The 18,408-nt window shown below is 44.7% G+C and overlaps 2 protein-coding genes and 1 long non-coding RNA gene across 3 annotated transcripts; 2 read left to right on the top strand and 1 right to left on the bottom strand.

Annotated features, from left to right (window-relative positions):
- The first annotated feature begins 1,412 nt into the window (after window positions 1-1,412).
- NT5C (5', 3'-nucleotidase, cytosolic) lies at window positions 1,413-5,744 on the top strand. Its single transcript, XM_080994102.1, has 5 exons — window positions 1,413-1,751; window positions 3,279-3,379; window positions 3,469-3,529; window positions 5,187-5,301; window positions 5,402-5,744. Exons 1-5 carry the CDS (start codon window positions 1,563-1,565, stop codon window positions 5,542-5,544), a joined length of 609 nt encoding a protein of 202 aa, XP_080850228.1. The 5' UTR covers window positions 1,413-1,562; the 3' UTR covers window positions 5,545-5,744.
- A 1,247-nt stretch (window positions 5,745-6,991) lies between these two features.
- On the bottom strand, window positions 6,992-14,380 carry ARMC7 (armadillo repeat containing 7). Its single transcript, XM_080994107.1, has 4 exons — window positions 14,248-14,380; window positions 12,328-12,422; window positions 11,869-12,012; window positions 6,992-8,364 (listed from the first exon to the last, which is right to left on the bottom strand). Exons 2-4 carry the CDS (start codon window positions 12,416-12,418, stop codon window positions 8,027-8,029), a joined length of 573 nt encoding a protein of 190 aa, XP_080850233.1. The 5' UTR covers window positions 12,419-12,422; window positions 14,248-14,380; the 3' UTR covers window positions 6,992-8,026.
- Window positions 14,381-14,450: 70 nt separating this feature from the next.
- Window positions 14,451-16,794, top strand: LOC308470666. Its single transcript, XR_013982521.1, has 2 exons — window positions 14,451-14,608; window positions 15,436-16,794. It is a non-coding gene; the product is annotated as an uncharacterized lncRNA (long non-coding RNA).
- The last annotated feature ends 1,614 nt before the right edge of the window (window positions 16,795-18,408 follow it).

Genomic DNA, 18,408 nt, shown 5'->3' with positions numbered 1-18,408 from the left:
ATATGGCCTGTGATGGTATGCCATAAAATCTAATCTACATTCTTAGCGTTGCAGAGAGAAACACTTTATCAGTGTCTGCTTATCTCCATCATAATGAGGGGTTTCCACCATGCTCTGCTGGATGTCCCAATTCTGATTTCAGTGGGATGAACTTTACCACACATTGCAATTTTGTGTAATAATGAAATCGTGCAATGTGGTCAAAATGTTAGAAGCTATCCTGGATTGAGCTCTCACTTCAACATAGTTTAGGAATCATTTGGGTATGTTCTCTATCTGGTAGTAACCGACACCATTATAATGCCACAGTGGTGGTGTAGAATTCAAGTGTTTGATTGCTTTTTTGCAATAGAACAGAGTGAACTGAGCAGCATACTGAGCAATTCTTGTAAAGGTAAAGGACCATTAGGTCCAGTCGTGGCCGACTCTGGGGTTGTGGCGCTCAACTCGCTTTATTGGCCGAGGGAGCCAGTGTACAGCTTGCGGGTCATGTGGCCAGCATGACTAAGCCGCTTCTGGCAAACCAGAGCAGCGCACGGAAACGCTGTTTACCTTCTTGCCAGAGTGGTACCTATTTATCTGCTTGCACTTTGATGTGCTTTCAAACTGCTAGGTTGGCAGGAGCAGGGACTGAGCAACGGGAGCTCACCCCGTCGCGGGGATTCAAACCGACCTTCTGATCAGCAAGTCCTAGGCTCCACAGCGCCACCCGTGTCCCAATTCTTCTTGTAGCTTCCCTAATTCTTGATAAAAACTCATCTCTCACTCTTTCTTCCCTCTCTCCCTGCCCCGCCCAATACATCCACCCCTCATTGTATATTTGCTATTGACCAGGCTCAGTTACCATATAAAGAAAACTCAAAGCCATGCCTGTAACTCGCAACCCTTGCTTGAACAAATGTGTCCAGGTAGCTCAGTTGGTAGAGCACGAGACTCTTAAATTCAGCGTTGTGGGTTCGAGCCGCACGTTGGGCCAAAGATTCCTGCAGTGCAGGGGGTTGGACCAGATGACTGGGGGGGGGGGCCGTTTCCTTACAATTCTGACTTTAGAGCGACCTTGGATAGCTGAAAACATTGCTTCAAGTGCAGATCTCTTCGTTTAGACTTGTGGGTCCCCAGATGTTGCTGGACTACAACTCCCATCATTCTTAGCCAGCATGACCAGTGGTCAGGGAAGATGGGAGTTGTAGTCCAACAACATTTGGAGACCCACAGATTGAGAAACACAAGACGCTGATCAAATAACAGCAAAAAGTTAATGAAAAATGGGGACTCCTGTTTTGAGCACGAAGGGGAAAAGCCACCTCCTCCTCGCCCTTCCAAGCCGGAGAATGGGGAGAAATCTCTCCCCCACTTCTTCCCACAAAGCACCGCGCTTCCCACGTGCGCCCTCTGCTCATGCGCCCCTGAGCGGGTTAGATCTCGCCCTTTGAGTATCCATTACTCCTCTCTCGTGGGTCGCCGGGGGCCGAAGTTCCCCCCAGGCTCCGCCTCTCTGACTCCCCAGCGCCTCCTCTGGCGTAGCCGGGCTCTGCAGCGGCCCACGTGCGCCCCGGGGAAGAATGGACGGCGGCTCCGCGTCCCGCCCGCTGCGCGTCCTGGTGGACATGGACGGGGTCCTGGCGGACTTCGAAGGCGCGCTGCTGCGGGGCTTCGCCGCCGCCTTCCCCGGAGAGCCTCGCGTGGAACTGGAGCAGCGAAGGGGCTTCTTGGCGGTGGAGCAATACCGCTCCCTGCGGGAGGATCTGGGGGTGAGCATCGGGAGGGCAGGCGGGCGGGCGGGAGCGCCGCTGGACGGCTCCCATGACCCGAGCTGCTCCCGGAAGATGACGGGGGGAAGAGGTAGAAGAGGCCCGGCGCCTTTTTGGAGAGCTCGAGTGCTAAGGCTTGCCCGAGATCCAACGCAGCAGGAAACTTTAGAAAAACCGGCAGGGGCATTGCGTTCCCATTCTGCCTTTAAAACAGTTACGACATGGGCAAAAAGTCCAATTTCAGCTGGCAGCAAGGACGAAAAGCTGGATCTAGTGGACTTTTACCCCTTAAAAGCTCGAGTCAGCAGCCTTGCCGCAAAGAAGAACGCGCGCTCCCCTGCCCGCCCCGTCGGTGGCATTTAGTGACGCAGAGCATCAAACTATCTTCAACGCTAGAAGTTGATAGCTAAAGTTTCAGAGCTGCCCTCTATTCCTCCACCACGCCCCATCTCTCCTCTGTAGGTCTCATGTGTCTTTTAAAAGTTTTGTGGTAGGCATATTTCATTCCACTGGAAAAACCATACATGCAGATCAATGGAATGATTCATTTCTTCAAGTTGAAACATTAAGGCTACAATCTTGCTTTTAAACCCAATTGTGGAGATTCTCTGGATGGCGAAGAATCATGGGTGTTACCAATTACAGAAATAAAATGGAGACACAATCCTTTGGTAGCATCCAAAGTAACTTTGAAATGCTGTTTTGTAGTTTGTAGGTTTCTTTTAAAAAAAGGGCTCAATGCAACTTGCATTAAGAATTATATCTTTTTCTTTACAGGATCAACACACTCTCTTTCCACTACTAAATAGGCTTGGAAAGTGAGAGGCTTTCCCAAAAAAGTTATCTGAAACCAGTTACCTTTCAGCCAAGTTTCTCAGTACAAGAAATATCATTTTAAACAATCGGTTTATATAAACAATCACTCCCCCAACCATGAAAAAATATTGAAATGCGAAATATACCTAGGAACAAGTCTTCACCATGACAGAAACGTTATCCAATAAAAAGCTTGCAGGAATAAAGCAGTCTTAGGCTGCAATCCAAACCCCCTTTGTGCTGGGTTGGCGAGTTGGATTGGGCAGAGGTGTCTCAGAACACTCCCTTCTACCTGCTAAAAGAGGTGGGGGGCATGTACTGCCAACAGGACCCCCCCCCCCAGCAGCTCACAGAGCTGACCCAGGCTCTGCTGGATCCTGAGCCAGCCCCGCTGCTGTGGCTTGATTTGCCAGCCCACCCCATCCCAGCTGGCATGCGTGCAATGGCTGTGGAAGCAGCGGTGGTCCTGCAGCTCAGTTCAACCCCTCTGCTGCCCAGCCAGGGTTTCCACAGCAGCCCCAGTGCCTTGCTCCAGAAGGCACTCCTTGACCACGTACACGGGATGCGGTTTTGAAAATTAAAGCAGTTCTTGAGCCCTTCTCGGGGGGAAGAAGAGAGCCTTCTTCTATTTTCCTCATAGTAGATTGAATATTAAGCAACTAGGTGAGCTCTGTTTAGACTAGAAGTGTAATTCCATGCATCTGGTTTCAGGTGAAGGTAGCCAGTGTGTACGAGTCACCAGGCTTCTTTCTGGGTTTGGATCCCATTCCAGGAGCTATCGAAGCAATGCAGGAGATGATTCAAATGCCCAAGTAAGGCCCATTCGGAACACAGAATGGTTTGCGATTAGCCCCCATGGTTTATTTTCATATAGTGACTAATAATGCCCATGTCTTTTCAGCACAGAAGTGTTTATTTGCACAAGCCCTATCCGGAAATATGAATACTGCGTTCAAGAGAAGGTTGGCAATTGTTAGCTGTCCCCTACTCTCTCTCTCTGTTCTGCTTGCTTACCCTGACTCCAACCTTATGTTATGCAGAGCCTCCCATCAGATTCCTTATTTTTGCTTTTCCCTTGTTTGCTTCTATGTTCCTCATCTTCAATACTAGTGGCTTATGTGCTTCATTGTCGAGGTGAGACTCTATTCATGTCCCTTCCACACCATTGGGTTACCTGCTCTGATGTAGATCCCCCACCTATGGCAGTATTTCAGAGGCTTTGGAATGGTAACTTGCAGGCACAAGTCAGTTGAACAGTCTATTGCACCTTGCACTGGAAAAGGAGCAAATGTATTTGCTGGTTATAAAAGTAGGATATGTACCCCCATGAAACACAAGCCTATATTTTTTATAATACACCCAAACCAGAAGTTACTCTTCTTTAAAAGGGGTCTAGGGTTTTGCTGACTGAAGGTCACTCCAATTTTCTTTTAATGCTTTATTGAACATATAAAGACAGACATAGAATCAAATAACGTAGTTAACATAAAAGTTTGTCGCTGTCTAATACATTTTAAACTAGGTGTTCTAAACATCGAACCGACTTCCTGTCTTCTCCATACGTGGTCACTCCAATTTCATTTTAAAATTTGGAAGCTGTGAGCTGATCCTTTCTAAGACACTACTTCTGATATTTTATAGAGACATAAATTTAATTCTACATATGTGTGTCATTCACACTTGGTGAGACATGCATAGCTTAAATATCTGTGAGCTACAGCCCACTTTGTCAGATTAATGAAGAAAATGGTCTCCTAAGTTGATGGCCAGCTGACATAGATAGGAAAATAGACTTTGTTTTGTTGAATTCACAGTATAATCTATATATAATGAAAGTTTTTATCCTACCCTTCAATCAAAATGACCAATCTTGTTAGGACAACAGAGCAGTACTGTGCTTAAGTTATTAGAACATTAACAGTTTTTAAGCAGACAGACCATGGAGTCAAAGGCCAAGACAACAGAAGAGACAACAATAGGAATGTGACAATTGTGTGACAAGTATAATGAGCAGCCGTCCTTTGCACATTCACATTAATGGTTGAGGTTTCAGTTCTAGACACATGTAACTAGGAAGAAGACACAGTGGGGCTTATGCCTGAGTAAACGTGCACAAGATTGTGTTGTGAATCTTGTAGGTAACAGAAAACATTTTGCATTTTTCTTGCCCTTTGGCCCAATTTATTTAAATGTTTCCCCCTTTTCTGTGAAAAAACCCCCGTGAGAATCTCTGCATTGAGCTGGATGACCAAAATGTACGATGATTGGAATACCTATGTTAACAAGAATTTCTACCTCCTCCAGATGCTTCAGGAAGCCAAGCTCTACAAGCTTGATTAAAAAATACATCTTCTGCATGTTTACTCAAAAGTACACCCCACTGCATTCATTCCTGAGTATGTGTGTTCAGGATTGCAGCCTAAGCAATTTGCGAAATGAGAAAATGTCTGTCAAAGTTTGTAGAAAACATTTCATACCAGCTTTATAATTTCACGTCTCCTCTGACTCTCCTGTCTAAATAACCAGTCGGATATAGTCGAGTGTTTTGGCTTCTTTGCTTTTTTGGTAAAAAGGCTGTAATTAAAATTCTTCTGATACTGATCTTTCTTCACCTGATAGTACAGCTGGGTTCAAAAGCACTTGGGTCCCAAATTTGTGGAGCGGATAATTCTGACCAGAGATAAAACAGTTGTGTCTGCTGATCTGCTCTTTGATGACAAGGATGCCGTTAAAGGTACGAGAATGTGCAGTGCAGTTTCCAGATCCAAATGCTTTACTGTTGCTCCAGTGATGAAATGGTCGCTCTTGCAATTTTCCATTCTTATTCCTCTCAGGGGTTGAGCCTAATCCGAGCTGGGAGCACATCTTGTTCTCTTGCTGTCATAACAAGCATCTAAAGCTGCAGCCCCCACAAAGGAGACTCGAGTCTTGGACTGATGACTGGAGGACAATACTGGAAAGCAAGCGCTCCAAGTGATGGCTGAAGAAAGGAGCGTGTACTTCAACAGGCAGTGAAAGTGACCCAAAACACCAGCTGGTCATTAAACCCCACTGGAATGAAGCAAGACACCCACCCAGTGAGCCGGATCAGACGGAAATATATTTTCTATTTGCAAGAGAATAGTGTTTTGTCCTAATTAAACATCAACAATGTGAGTTATAAAGATGTTAAATCCCTGTGTGGAGTCTTTGTCATGCATCTAGATAAATAAAAGTGCAAACGATCAGTAGCTGGTATACACAGGGCCAGGAAAGGAACAGGGGGGACCTCAAAGCTTGGCAGGGGGTTGGACTCGATGGCCCTTGTGGTCTCTTCCAACTCTATGATTCTATGATTCAAAGCACTAAGATTTTAGGGTACAGTAATAGAATCGTGGAATTGTAGAGTTGGAAGAGACCCTGAGAATCATCTAGTCCAGAACTTTCCAAACTTTTCATGTTGACGACACACTTTTTAGACATGCATCATTTTGTGACACGGTACTTTAGTTTTATTAGCAAACCGGAGGTTAAACTAAACTCTTTCCAGTCCCAGGAGGAGCATTCGCGTGACACACCTGTTAGGATTCTTGCTCTGTGTTTCCAATCACAAGATTGTTGTCTATCACAAGGCGGTGTATGTTTTCATTCCACATAGTGGGAAGTGACGGAGACAGGATGTTTTGGTATTACTGTGTTCTGGAAAGTGGGACTATTGTCCTTTGTCCTTTCTCTCTTTGCTGTCTGATGAGAAAGAGGAAGGAGCTAAGTCAGAATGCTCCGAATGTATTATATGTAAAATAAAGTAGATTAGCCAAGATGCTGAGCTATTGAGTCTGTTATGCAAACTGCAAATACTCTCCAGGATCCCTAAGTGTGCTGATGCTTCTTGGTATCAGTCGCTGTGATGTTCGGGTTGGGGAAAGCTTTTGAAGCTCCCGACCGACCAGGAAGGAGAGAATATGCCAGTCGGGCATGTGTCTCTACCAGGGTCCTACATGAGAGCAGGACGATCCTAACAACACCTACACACTGCAGCCGACACATTAACGTGTCACAGCACACAGTTTGGAAAGCTCCGATCTAGTTCAGCTCCCTGCAATGCAAGAAATATGTAGCTGTCCCATACGGGGATCAAACCTGCAAACTTGGCATTATCAGCACCACACTCTAACCAAGTGAGCCATTTGCTATTGCTCACCTGTCTTTTGTTCATTCTGCTGCTTAAAGAGAAAAAAGCCCAGCTAAAGCAGGGATGTGCAACCCATGACCTTCCAAATGTTCCAACGCCCATCATTCCTGACCACACTGGCTGATGGAAATTGGAGTCCCAACTATATTTGGAGGGCAACAGGATTCCCACCTGTATTCTCCTGCTCCAAGGTATATCCACTATAATAGCTATTAGGGTCCTGAAGCACAATTTAAATCTCCAGATAACAGTATTTTATCTATCTGTTCTTTATTCAATTTTTTATAAACCGCGCTTTCACTGGAAAACATAACAAGGTGGTACAAAATACCACCACAACAGTAAAGCCATCAATCAAATCTGGTTGGTTAAAAAATTTCACATTCCAAAAGCATGTCTGAACAATGCAGAGTTTGCAAAGGCAATTGAAAGAAAGCACTAATGGAACTCTGCCAAGCTTCCTTAAAAAAGAAAGGAAGTGTAAAAAATAAAAAAGAGGAAGAAAGTAAAAATGCATTGGGATTTTTTTAGATGTATAACAAAATGTAACAAGACAACTAAGCATAATCGTGGCACATCTCCTGATTCCTCCTGAACTTCTATTGGCAAGGAGTTCCATGCTCATTCCAATAGAATGACTGACTTTCATTCCAGTAGAATGAAAGACAAGCTTAAGGGGCAATCTAAACTCCCAACCCTGCTGGCAGAGCTTGGCCAAGCAGTAGACCCCCTACTGCATCAGTAGCATCGCAGCTCACTTTGGCTGCAAAGCGGTGGCGGTGGGGGAGAACAGTCAGGCTTGAACTGGGCCAGATCGCTGCACCATCTCCAGGTCAGTGTAGGAACTGGGCCCAGATTCACCTTGAATGCACTGCATCTTGGTACTAAGACCAGCTTAGGATCCAGCAGATCCTGGGCTGGCTCAACTTTGCCCCTCCTTGCCCTTGCAATGCCCTGTTTTGGGGCTTCCTGCTGTCTTCTGCCAGTGAGAAGCCCACCCAGCAGATGGAAGGCTGGCTTACCCAGGAGAGCTAGGCAGCAGGACACCTCAGTGTAATCCAGCCTCCCACCAAAGCCCGATGTAATGTGACTAGGTGCCAAAATATTTCAGTAGCCCCTAAAAATGACAGCATCAGATGCATGCCTCGTGGTGCTTAACAGTTCCTGAAGTGTCTCTTTTTAAACTGAGATTCCGGGGATGATTATCCTCACCCAAGGGCTGGCTTTTTCCAACAGAAGGGCTGCTGCTTCTTCCATGAAAAGCTTTCCGGCTGCCCTCCGTGCCACATCAGTCCTTTGGCAGGGGGATCCCTAGGGCGGTGTGTTCGGTCAGGGCCTTGGCCGCCTCTACCTGATGAGGGGTGCAGTAATCTTCAAGGAAGATGGTTGCCAGGTTTCGTAGCCTCCGGTTGGCCGAGAGGGAGAAGCGCAGCATGCATTCCACCACGGGAAGAGCCGTGATCTGTTGGCGAGACTGGGGGGTGGTCAAGTACATTAAAGTAGTGACTGCGGACATCACAGTCTCTTCATTGGAGCTGGAGAGGGAACTGACAACGGCTGCTACACCATCTGCCTCCAAGATATAGTCTTTGTTGATTTTGTCCAGGCAGAGGTTACAAAGGCCACCTAAAGTACGAGAGAATGAGATAGTAAAGACAGGACCAGCCTTCTCATCTACTTCACATTTACCACTGCCATAGGTATTGAGGAAACCAGGTTCATCTAAGTCACTCAGACTCACCCTGAACGGCTAAAAGAGGGACATTGCTGGAACAACTCTTGGGCTGGGGCAACTGGCTAAAATGTTTTAAACTGTTCCAATTTTGGTTCCCCTGTTTTTTGTTGAGTTGGTGTTGGTTAAATGTTTAGTTGAGATTGGCGGTAATTTTAATTTGGGTATAACTGTAAACTGTTTATTATTGTTGTTATTGGTTTCTATTGATTTATTGGTTTGTTTGTTGCTTGTACAGGATATTTTGTTTTTTAATGTTTGATGTTTTGTTGTGTTTTTATATATATTGTAAGCCGCCCAGAGTGGCTGGGGAAACCCAACCAGATGGGCAGGATATAAATTAATTTTACTATTATTATTAAATCAGGGTTCCCCAAATTTGGGTCTCCAGATGTTTTGGACTACAATTCCCATCATTCCTAGCTAGCACGACCAGTGGTCAGGGATGATGGGCACTGTAGTCCAAAAAACAGCTGGAGACCCAAGTTTGGGAAACCATGATCTAAGTCTTTCCCTACGTAGCTTGCGTGCTTGCCTCTGCATTGTCCTGACTTTCCCTTCCTCTTTCCCCAACGAAAGCAAATGGTTACTAGAGAGAGGGGAGATCTCAGTGGGAGTTATAGCCAGGCAGACACAGGTTAAAATTTCTATTATATATTCAGATTCTGTCATGAGAATTGTAAACATTGCACACATGGGGGGGGGAGGGGGGATCTGCCACTTACAAAATGTGATTAAGAAGAATTTGGAATCTGTTGGCAAAGGACAAGATGCTGAAGGGAAGAGCTAGCAAGAGGCACAGGGCATTATGGGCTGGGAACGATGTAATTTATGTCTTGCAAAGTTGACTGGTGGCAATACTAGTGTGTGTTTAACTATTTTCACACTCTGCCACAGGTTCCTCATTAGCTTAACACACAGTTTGTTATGAGAGGGAAAAGAAAGAAAACAAAGAACTTTTTAAGTGGAACAAGAAACCAGCAGGGTTACACACTAAGCTATCTGCAATAAAAGAACACCACTGGGTTCTTGTTCAACTTAAAAACTTTTTTGTTTTCTTTCTTTCTCCCCATAACAACTCCCTCTGATTGCAATTATCTACCTTGTTTTCATTCTGAAAAAGCCTTCCTGTTTTTTCCCCCAACCAAAGCATTCATACTAACTCCCCCCACACAACACTAGAAGGCACTGTGTGCTCCTGTAAGTGCTGCAGCCTCTGCATAAGAGAATGCTCCTTTGTTTTCAAAACTTGTCTGCTTCCTGCTCTTATTGGCTCAGCAGTGTCTCACCTGCTTTTTCAACTCCGCATGTCAGACTAAGCAGCCTTTTACAAGAAGTGGGATATCCTGCACATTAACAGGTCCTGGGATTCATGGGGACCAACTGGTTTGCTCATGGCTTCGAGAAATAAAACTGAATCATTTGCTGAAAGATTTTGGATGCTGAATTATTAGCATGATGATAATAAAAGTAAACAATTATTTCCACACTGTGTGGGCTGATATATTTAACCCATGGTGTTTTCTTTTTCTTTTTTTTTAATAATTTTTATTAACAGGCCAATCACATCACATTATCCAAATCACATTAGTTCCAAATTATACAGCCAAATTTTAAATTTTATTGGGGGTACCCATACATCAAGCTCCGAACGAGTCCAAACATCACTTATATTGCTGCTTTAATTAAACAGTTCTATCCAGTTCAATCCAGATAGTCCTTTATTACTTTCTTCATCTTCTTGTTGTTATCATATATTCCTTTCTTTGCGATCTCTGATAATCTTCACAAGCGGATTAGAGACAGGCATCCTCTGTGTGGGTTTTGTACTCTCCAAAGATCATATCGCTCAGGGACAGCCGCCATTCCACGCTTCCATAAAAAATTAATCTTCGGTCTGTCCTTTAATTTTCTCAGGCTTGCCAAGTATATCAGGAGGGCTCTGTCAGGATAAGATCACATTCCAACCAACATTCTCATTCCAATGGTCCTGATTCTCCTCCCTCTGCCTTTCTTTCTCAGGCAAGCCTGTCTTAGCGAGACGCCATTTTATGCTGCATCATAAAATTTTCCTCCGTTCTCGTTGTTTACCAATCATCTCTTTAACTATAATCCACTCCACACAGTTCTTGAATTCCTGCTTGTGGTTAGTAAAATGCAACGATCTTGTTTCTTTCTGGGGTGGAGGGTTATTTATATCACATAATGCAAAGAAAAGAAAAGTTTTTTCCTCCACCCCCCTTCATTCCAAACATACCAGTCTCTTAATGGTGGTTCATCAGTTGATTTACTTATCAATCCGTCACTCCGGTCACAGAGATCCATTAATCAGCAGTCTTATCTCCCGAACGTTGCTTGATGTATGTGCTTTAGCTTCATTCCAATCGTATGTTTCCAATTATAATTCCGAGCTAAAGTGAACCAGCACGCGCTGATTGGAACCGGCGTCAGGAAGAGCCGACCTCATCGAGGGCTCGTGCCAAGTGACCGGCACCCCCTTCTCTCGAATCCGGGGGTGCGTTGTGGACACCGCTGGCAAGGCAGCCCCCCCATCTCCTTCGGGGGGTAGGAAGACTGCATACTTCCCATAGCAGCCTCTTAATTACCTCGTATGGGTCGGAGAGATGTTATTGTCGGCCATCTTCCAATGCGCCACTTGGTGGCCCCCCAACCCATGGTGTTTTCTTAACAAGTGATACTGTTGTATGGGTATGGAGAACCGATGTCCCTCCAGATTTTGCTGGACAGCAATGCCCATGTTCCCTGACCATTGAGCATGCTGGCTGGGGGAGTTGGAGTCCAAAAACAACTGGAATGGCACAGTAACTGCTCTTTTCCTAAGTTTACAATGTTAGCTGGCTGCTCTGACTAAAATTCTTCTAATTGTGAAGATTTATCTTGCCCCCACAAAGGATACAGATTTTAATAATGTTGATATTCAATATTTATATAGTGCATTGAACACTAAAATGTTTCACACACATTTACTTAGTAATCCTGCTTTTACACACATTGTAAGACAGGTCAACATTAAATGGGGGTTTGAGGCTGATGAGAGAGAAAGAGAGAAGTTTACCTAAGGCCACAGGCTGCAATCCAATGCTTGCTTACCCAGAAGGAAGCCCCACTGAACAATGGGACATAGGTCTGAGCAGACGTGTACAGGATTGAACAGTTAGAGATTTAATGGCTGAACCACAAGGCCTTCCCAGCTTACAATCATAACCACTGCCATAAAGGTAAAGGTAAAAAAACCACGGCCATGTACCAAGACTGACTAACTTGACTATCCCTAAAGTGACGTGGGAGTATACTTTCAAGCGTGGAGGTTGAGAGAAGCTTTTAAAAATTGCTTTAATTCATAGTAAGCATCAAGCTTAAACCTTACCAAGCCTTACCAAGTGCAAATTCCACAAGGGTTTCATTGTCCTCACTGAGCATATCTAGGAACAGGTCCAATACTTTCAGCTGCCGGAGATATTCATAGTTCTTAGGATCATAGGCAAAATTAGCTAGATTGGCCAACACCTGCTCCTTGGCTTCTGAAATAATATAAAACAACTCTTGAGGTAATATTTTTGGTATATAAATTTTGACACAACTTTGTTAACATATTCAGAAATGTTTATTTGAGTTTTTGTGGTTGTTTGATTTTTATGTAATATTGCATGTCATATGCTCTAATGCAAACAAAAATATATACAATGCAAACACGTTAAACAGTTTAAAGATGAAAATGAATAAAAACTGTGTTACCAAAGCAACAACTCTTGAGAGGAAGAAAGAATCAACTAAGATGCGCAAGGCATTTATACACATAGAACAAAAGCAGCTAGTGGCCAATAAATTATACTCACCTGAGCTCTCAGTCACCTGGAATTCAGTGACTAGGGCCTGTAGGTATTCAAGGCGACCCAGACCAAGCAGGTCCTTGTGGTTTTGGGACATGGTGCTAGAAGAAAAGGCAGAGTTTCATTTGAAATAATATTCTGAAGGATGTACTATTACAGGAGTACTGAAAGGTTCTGTGAAAGATTTCTTCTCCATTTTCAATCCCAATTTCCTAGTCTTTATTGTTTAACCTCTTTAAACTATGTATAATTTCAAGCTAATAATTTTATACGAGCGGTGAATAAACTATAGCTTTATTTTTTCCTAAATGCATTTTGCTTTTCATTCAGGAAAAAGCATTTTCCATCTCCCAAATGTGGAAAATCCCACTGCCTCAAAAAAGTACTTCCACATGTCTGTAGAATCAAATCTACTTTTGACCTGAAAACAAACCATGAAGCTAAACTTTCCAAGTTAGATCTTTGCATATAACATTCTCCCTCCAAGCTTCCTATGCTGCCATATGACAAACTCTCTGTTCATGTCCCTTAGTGTTTTAAAATACGGATATGGTTTTTATGTGCTTGTTCGGGACAACTCTTAGGTTCTCAGTGAGGCAGGAAGCCATTTGACAGAAAACATTTTCTAATCATGACTAGACTCCTCACCTTTGTGTACTCAGAATTACAGCAAGAAATATTGCCAATTTCTCCAATAGCCTTTAAAAAAACACCCACTACTTCCTCTTTTAAATATTAACTAAACAGGGAACTAGAAGACACGAGGCGTACAAAAATTCAATCGATGCCGCGCCAACTAGTATTCCTACTCTCCAGTTCCTCCACATAACTATGGAAAAGCTCCCAGTAAAATAAATGAGACTGCGTGACTATAACCCACCACTCTGCCAGGGCAACCCTTTGCGACTTGTGTAGATGTGTCCTTAAAACACCACTTCTCCAGTATTTACCCATGTATGATCTAAGGTAAAAGGTAAAGAACTCCTGGATGGTTAAGTCCAGTCCAAGGCGACTATGGGGTTGCGGCGCTCATCTCACTTTCAGGCCAAGGGCGTCGGTGTTTGTCCACATACAGCTTCCCATGTCATGGCCAGCATGACTAAACCACTTCTGGCACAATGGGACACAGTGATGGAAGCTGGAGCGCATGGAAATGCAGTTTACCTTCCTGCCACAGCGGTACCTATTTATCTACTTGCACTGGTGTGCTTTTGAACTGCTAGGTTGGCAGGAGCTGGGACAGAGCAATGGGAGCTCATCCTGTTGGGGATTCGAACCACCAACCTTCTGATCGGCAAGCCTAAGTGGCTCAGTGGCTTAGACTACAGCGTCACCCGTGTGTATGATCTAATGGCCCCATGAAACAACTGCCACTCCCCTCTCCTTTGGGGTGTCCTCCCCAGCATAGGAAAACCCATCATATGATGGATCAGGTTTGCCATATTTATTCTGGACGACTTTCTGATCCCTGGAAGGCTGCCTGACCAGAACGTGGCTGAAAAAGACCCCAAGTTAACATATTATTGTTGCTACTAGTAGTGGTGGTAGTAGTCGTCTATACAGTGGTACCTCGGGTTAAGTACTTAATTCGTTCTGGAGGTCTGTTCTTAACCTGAAACTGTTCTTAACCCGAAGCACCACTTTAGCTAATGGGGCCTCCTGCTGCTGCTGCGCCGCCGGAGCACAATTTCTGTTCTCATCCTGAAGCAAAGTTCTTAACCCGAGGTACTATTTCTGGGTTAGCGGAGTCTGTAACCTGAAGCGTCTGTAACCCGAGGTACCACTGTATTTTCTTATACTGTACTCCGCCTTTCCCCCTGATAGGGACTCCAGGCGGCTTACAGGTAAACCGAGGTCTAGGATAGGATATTGCCATAAGAATCTAACCCTGGGTATTTCCGTCCGTTTCCCCGCCCACTTCGTTACCTGCTGCCCTTGGGTGGCTCCTTCCTTTGCCCGCACCCGCCTCGCTTTATCGCCCAGCCGGTTGGAGGCACAGCAAAACCTCGCACGGAACTTCCGGACGAGACACGCCGGCACGCACGGAAAAAAACTCCAGCAAAATCGCAGGTAACCGGATGTTGCGTCGAAGAACGGGCGGAAGAGTTACACTAAGGGCAGCGCCCTAGCGGGGAACAAGTAGCCTTTAGAGGTGGGAGGGTCCGCTCTACCGCTCCGCCGCCGAGTCCCTTCCAGCCATGGCGGGCTTCTCCGCGAAGAAACGTCTGTCCAAGCCCTTGTTGTTTGGGGGCATCTTCTGTGCCTTGGCGACCGCCTTCGTGTACAGGTGCCGTGAGAGGGCCTGGGCAGGAGTCCAAAGGGAGGAGGAGCTCAAGGAGTCTGGCAGGGGTTGGTGCTGAGGTCGGAAATAAAGTGCACCGTCCAGCAAGCTTCTCCAGCTCCCTGACCTTTCAGCTTGGCCCTCGGCTCACTTTCTTGGGAGTGATCCCCGCCGAACTTTTGCATCATAAGCACGCATAGGATTGCACCGTGAAAAAGTCCGCGGCAGTCCTCTTGCAAGATCCCGTTTTTGTGGACTTCACAAAGGAGACCCCCCCTCCCAAAAAAGTGTATTTGTGGTGCCTTTAAAAGCTAGCGAATCTGCTGCGATACAGACTTTTGCTGGGTTGGGTTTTCCTTCGGTTCGGAAGGTTTGTGCCATATGCAATCTGTTTGGTCTCTCGAGTCTTGCAAGGCTTTGTGTTTTTGCAGAAACAGGTTTGCAAACCCATTGTAGCGCTCCTTAGGAGTAAGCCCCATTCCTCTGTGGGGCTTTCTGCTGGGTAAACGTGCATAAGACTGACTGGAGTTTTCCCCAAGTCTCCCACCCCACACAGATTCATAGCTCTTTATGAAGTCTCAATCAGTCTAATGGCCGTAGAAGTTTTATTACTCTCTTTTCCAAGAACTTTTCGGTGTGTGGTTCTTTGCTAGCTAGGACTCGTCCTATGTTTTAGAACCTCCCCAACCAGAAAAGGAATGGGTTGTGTGTACTGTACTAACATGCACGGTGGGTGGCAGGATAGAGCTTTGTTGAGGGACGCCTGATAAGCAAAGGTCGGGAGTTGGGCTGCATGGCTTGCTTAACTCTCTTTTTGCCTCTGTTTACTGCAGACATCGTTTTTTCCCTGAGGTAGAGGAGATCCGTGCCCGGGAGTACGAATACTATGAAAAGAAACGCCAGGAGGTGCTGCAGAGGCGCCAGCAGCAACTGGCTGAGCTGGCGCAGAAGAAAACAGCCCCGTAATTGGCCTTCTACTGCTGAGGAAAGACAGAGACCTGACTAAATGGACTAGATGACTATGCTCCCATGCCATTGGTTCTTACAGGCGTGTTTGGGCTTGGACTACTCAGCGGGGTTTGAGCAAGTCCTATCTTAATTAACTTGAGAGTTCTTGGGAGAGAGCATGTAATGTCCATAAGAATAAGGATTTGAGTCTGAGGGAACCTAAGATTACGTATTGGTTCTTGCATTGATTTTTTATGCAACTTTTAGCATATGATTTAGCACAAGTGGTCTTGCCACGACTCCAAAAATTTGCCATGTTTTGGTGAGTCTTGGCTGCCCTAAACTTTTCATATATGAGTTGTGTGGTTTTTTTTCTTTTTGGTTTTGCTGGTAATCATGCATAAAGGTAAAGGACCCCTGGCAGTTAAGTCCAGTCGCGAAATATATCCCTGCTTTCAGACAGTATTTCAGAGATGAACAATATTCTTGCTTCCTATGCAGAAACATCTAGGCCACTGTTCAGACAAATGAATGTCTATTTCTGGCGTGTGTCTGCTTAATCACTGAATGAAGCACAATTGTTTATTTTGAAACATGAATGAATTCCTGCAGTTGGATCATAGCTGTAAAAGTGATTGTGAACAAAAATGATGCGCTGATGCAAATATATTACCCAAATTCTTTGGAATTGTTTAGTTTGAAGTTTTGAGTCAATTCTACATATAGCTATACTCGGTTCTACTGACTTCAAGGTAGCTTACTTCTAGCTAATTGGGTATAACTTTGCAGCCTAAGCAGTCCACTGAGTCAGCCAGTAATTTCTGAGTGGTCTGCAAGGTGGGTGGGATTTGAGAGCTGCTGTCCTCAAATTTCCATTTCAAAAGCTTGGACAATAAATTGTAGGAACAATTGTGTCTCCCTGCAAGCATCTGTAATGATTGCAGCCACTGTCTTCCCAGTACAAGTTAACGGAGTAACAGTCCCTTACCTTGGTTGATTTGCTTGTGTGGAACAAGGAAGAGAATTTGAGCTGGTCAGCCCAGTCCAAACAGTGTCACCCTTGACGTTCCTTTTAATGATCTAAGGATCTCAGCTGTTTGCTTGTAGGCTGACAAAATTTAAGATTTTAAGTACTCAAGAGGCAGTGGGGGGTATGATAATAATTTTTTTGGGAATTTGTATAATAATGAAATGTTCTGCCATTATCAAAAGTATTAAAATAAAGTTCACAATCTTCCCCTCCACTCTAGGCACTGCATGTATATATTTTATATTTAGGGGAGGTGGTTTACAGTGACACAGAATCAGTTTGAGAAATTGATCGTGGATCTGCAAAAACAGTATGTGGTTGGGGAGGGTACTTCTTAAGCCACAAGACCCAGGAACGGGATCCTTCCTGAGGGAAAGTGTGAAGGATGAGGTAAGGAATCAAGTCACGTGAACCAGAGAGGGAACAGTGGTCCAGTTGCAAAGAGGGTGAACAGCGATCTCTTTTCTGGAATGTGAACAAGGAAGCAATGAGCAGGAGAGGGCAGGTGTTGCAGAAGTACAACTCCTTATCAGCTCAAGCAAGCATGGTCAAGGATCAGCAACATCTGAAGGGCCAAAGGTTCCCCACACCTGAGCAAGAGGCTATGGTCACTAGAATCTAAGCCAGCCTTTCTTAACCTTGAGTCCCCAAATATCTGACCAGTGTTCAGGGATGATGGAACTGTAGAACTGAAGGTACCACCAGTCTCCTATAGTCCAGCCCCTTGCAGTGCAGGAATCTTTTGCCCCATGTGGGACTCAAACCCATGGCCCTGAGATTAAAAGATATAATAATATAATAATTTATTATTTCTACCCCACCCCTCTGGCTGGGTTTCGTGCTCTACCTACTGAGCTACCCAGCACTGAAGTTGCAGTTCATGAACACTTGGAGACTCGAGGCTGAGAAAGGCCTGCCTAAGCACTTAGCCAGGAGTAGGTTCCTGTTGAGTAGGTTCCTACTTGTGACCTACTAATTGGTAGCGTGGTGGGGTGGAACAGGAAATGGGCATATTTTGGAGAGCTTCTTAGAAGAGGCAGGAGGAGGGAGTAGTCTTTTGTACTGCTCTCAGAGCAAGTTGGGTGAGGAATAGGTGTTTGTTAATTCCGGTTTCTTGGGCAACTAGTTGTAGATGAGGAAGAAAGTCCTCCTATGGGTGTGTTTCGGAGCAACCCCACCTTATCTGCACAGGGGTGACACATACGGTTCCTTTTTATTTTAACATCAGTGAAACTTTTAATATTTATTAAGAAGTAATGAACTTTAATTTAGAAACACAGGCAGCTACCTAACAGAGGTAGCCCAATGATCCATTATCACAGTATCATCTACACTGACATAATCCCTAGGTAGTTTAACAATTGATATTTTTCTGTCTCGGTTCTGTGCTATTTGAGAAACATGCCTTCTCTAGAAAATAGTCTGCCTATAATGCTTTTTTGGGGGGTGGGGAGGGGAATAGTAAGCATGAAAGAAGGTCATGGAGAATGGGAGTGTCTTTTTATTGGCTGGTTTCTCCAGATTAGCTAGCTTTCAATGTTGTATAATAAAACTAGCTGTGTTTGTGTTCCCTGGCTTCTGAATTTAATTAAAACTTAATTCCCCTGACTTCCTACCCAGAAAGTCTTGAAGAAGCCAGTTCTGTTCCATGGCTTAGTGACCAAGCAGAACTTGCCTTTCACAGGTATAAATCTAAGGAAAGAAATCTTTGTGACTTATTACCTTTGCCAGACATTTTATTTAAAACCTCAGATGTCCAGCACTATACTTGTGCTCATGCAATAGAGAAATTACTGGTTTTAAACAATCTGTAGGAGCATAGCTGTTG

The sequence above is a fragment of the Podarcis pityusensis genome, assembly GCF_964106645.2.
Source record: "Podarcis pityusensis genome assembly, chromosome: 2".
Classification (NCBI taxonomy): domain Eukaryota; kingdom Metazoa; phylum Chordata; class Lepidosauria; order Squamata; family Lacertidae; genus Podarcis; species Podarcis pityusensis.
Note: the sequence above shows the minus strand (reverse complement) of the source record. Positions and strands in the feature narration are given on the sequence as shown.

What these genes read in the sequence shown, in the direction of transcription:
- ARMC7 (XM_080994107.1), bottom strand. Translation starts at nt 12,418, where the DNA reads ATGTCCCAAAACCACAAGGACCTGCTTGGTCTGGGTCGCCTTGAATAC. An exon ending in CCAGGTGACTGAGAGCTCAG is followed by an intron (nt 12,013 to 12,327) that starts GTGAGTATAATT and finishes ATATTATTTCAG; the next exon opens with AAGCCAAGGAGCAGGTGTTG. An exon ending in CCTTGTGGAATTTGCACTTG is followed by an intron (nt 8,365 to 11,868) that starts GTAAGGCTTGGT and finishes CTCGTACTTTAG; the next exon opens with GTGGCCTTTGTAACCTCTGC.
- NT5C (XM_080994102.1), top strand. Translation starts at nt 1,563, where the DNA reads ATGGACGGCGGCTCCGCGTCCCGCCCGCTGCGCGTCCTGGTGGACATG. An exon ending in GAGATGATTCAAATGCCCAA is followed by an intron (nt 3,380 to 3,468) that starts GTAAGGCCCATT and finishes ATGTCTTTTCAG; the next exon opens with CACAGAAGTGTTTATTTGCA. An exon ending in TGACAAGGATGCCGTTAAAG is followed by an intron (nt 5,302 to 5,401) that starts GTACGAGAATGT and finishes TATTCCTCTCAG; the next exon opens with GGGTTGAGCCTAATCCGAGC.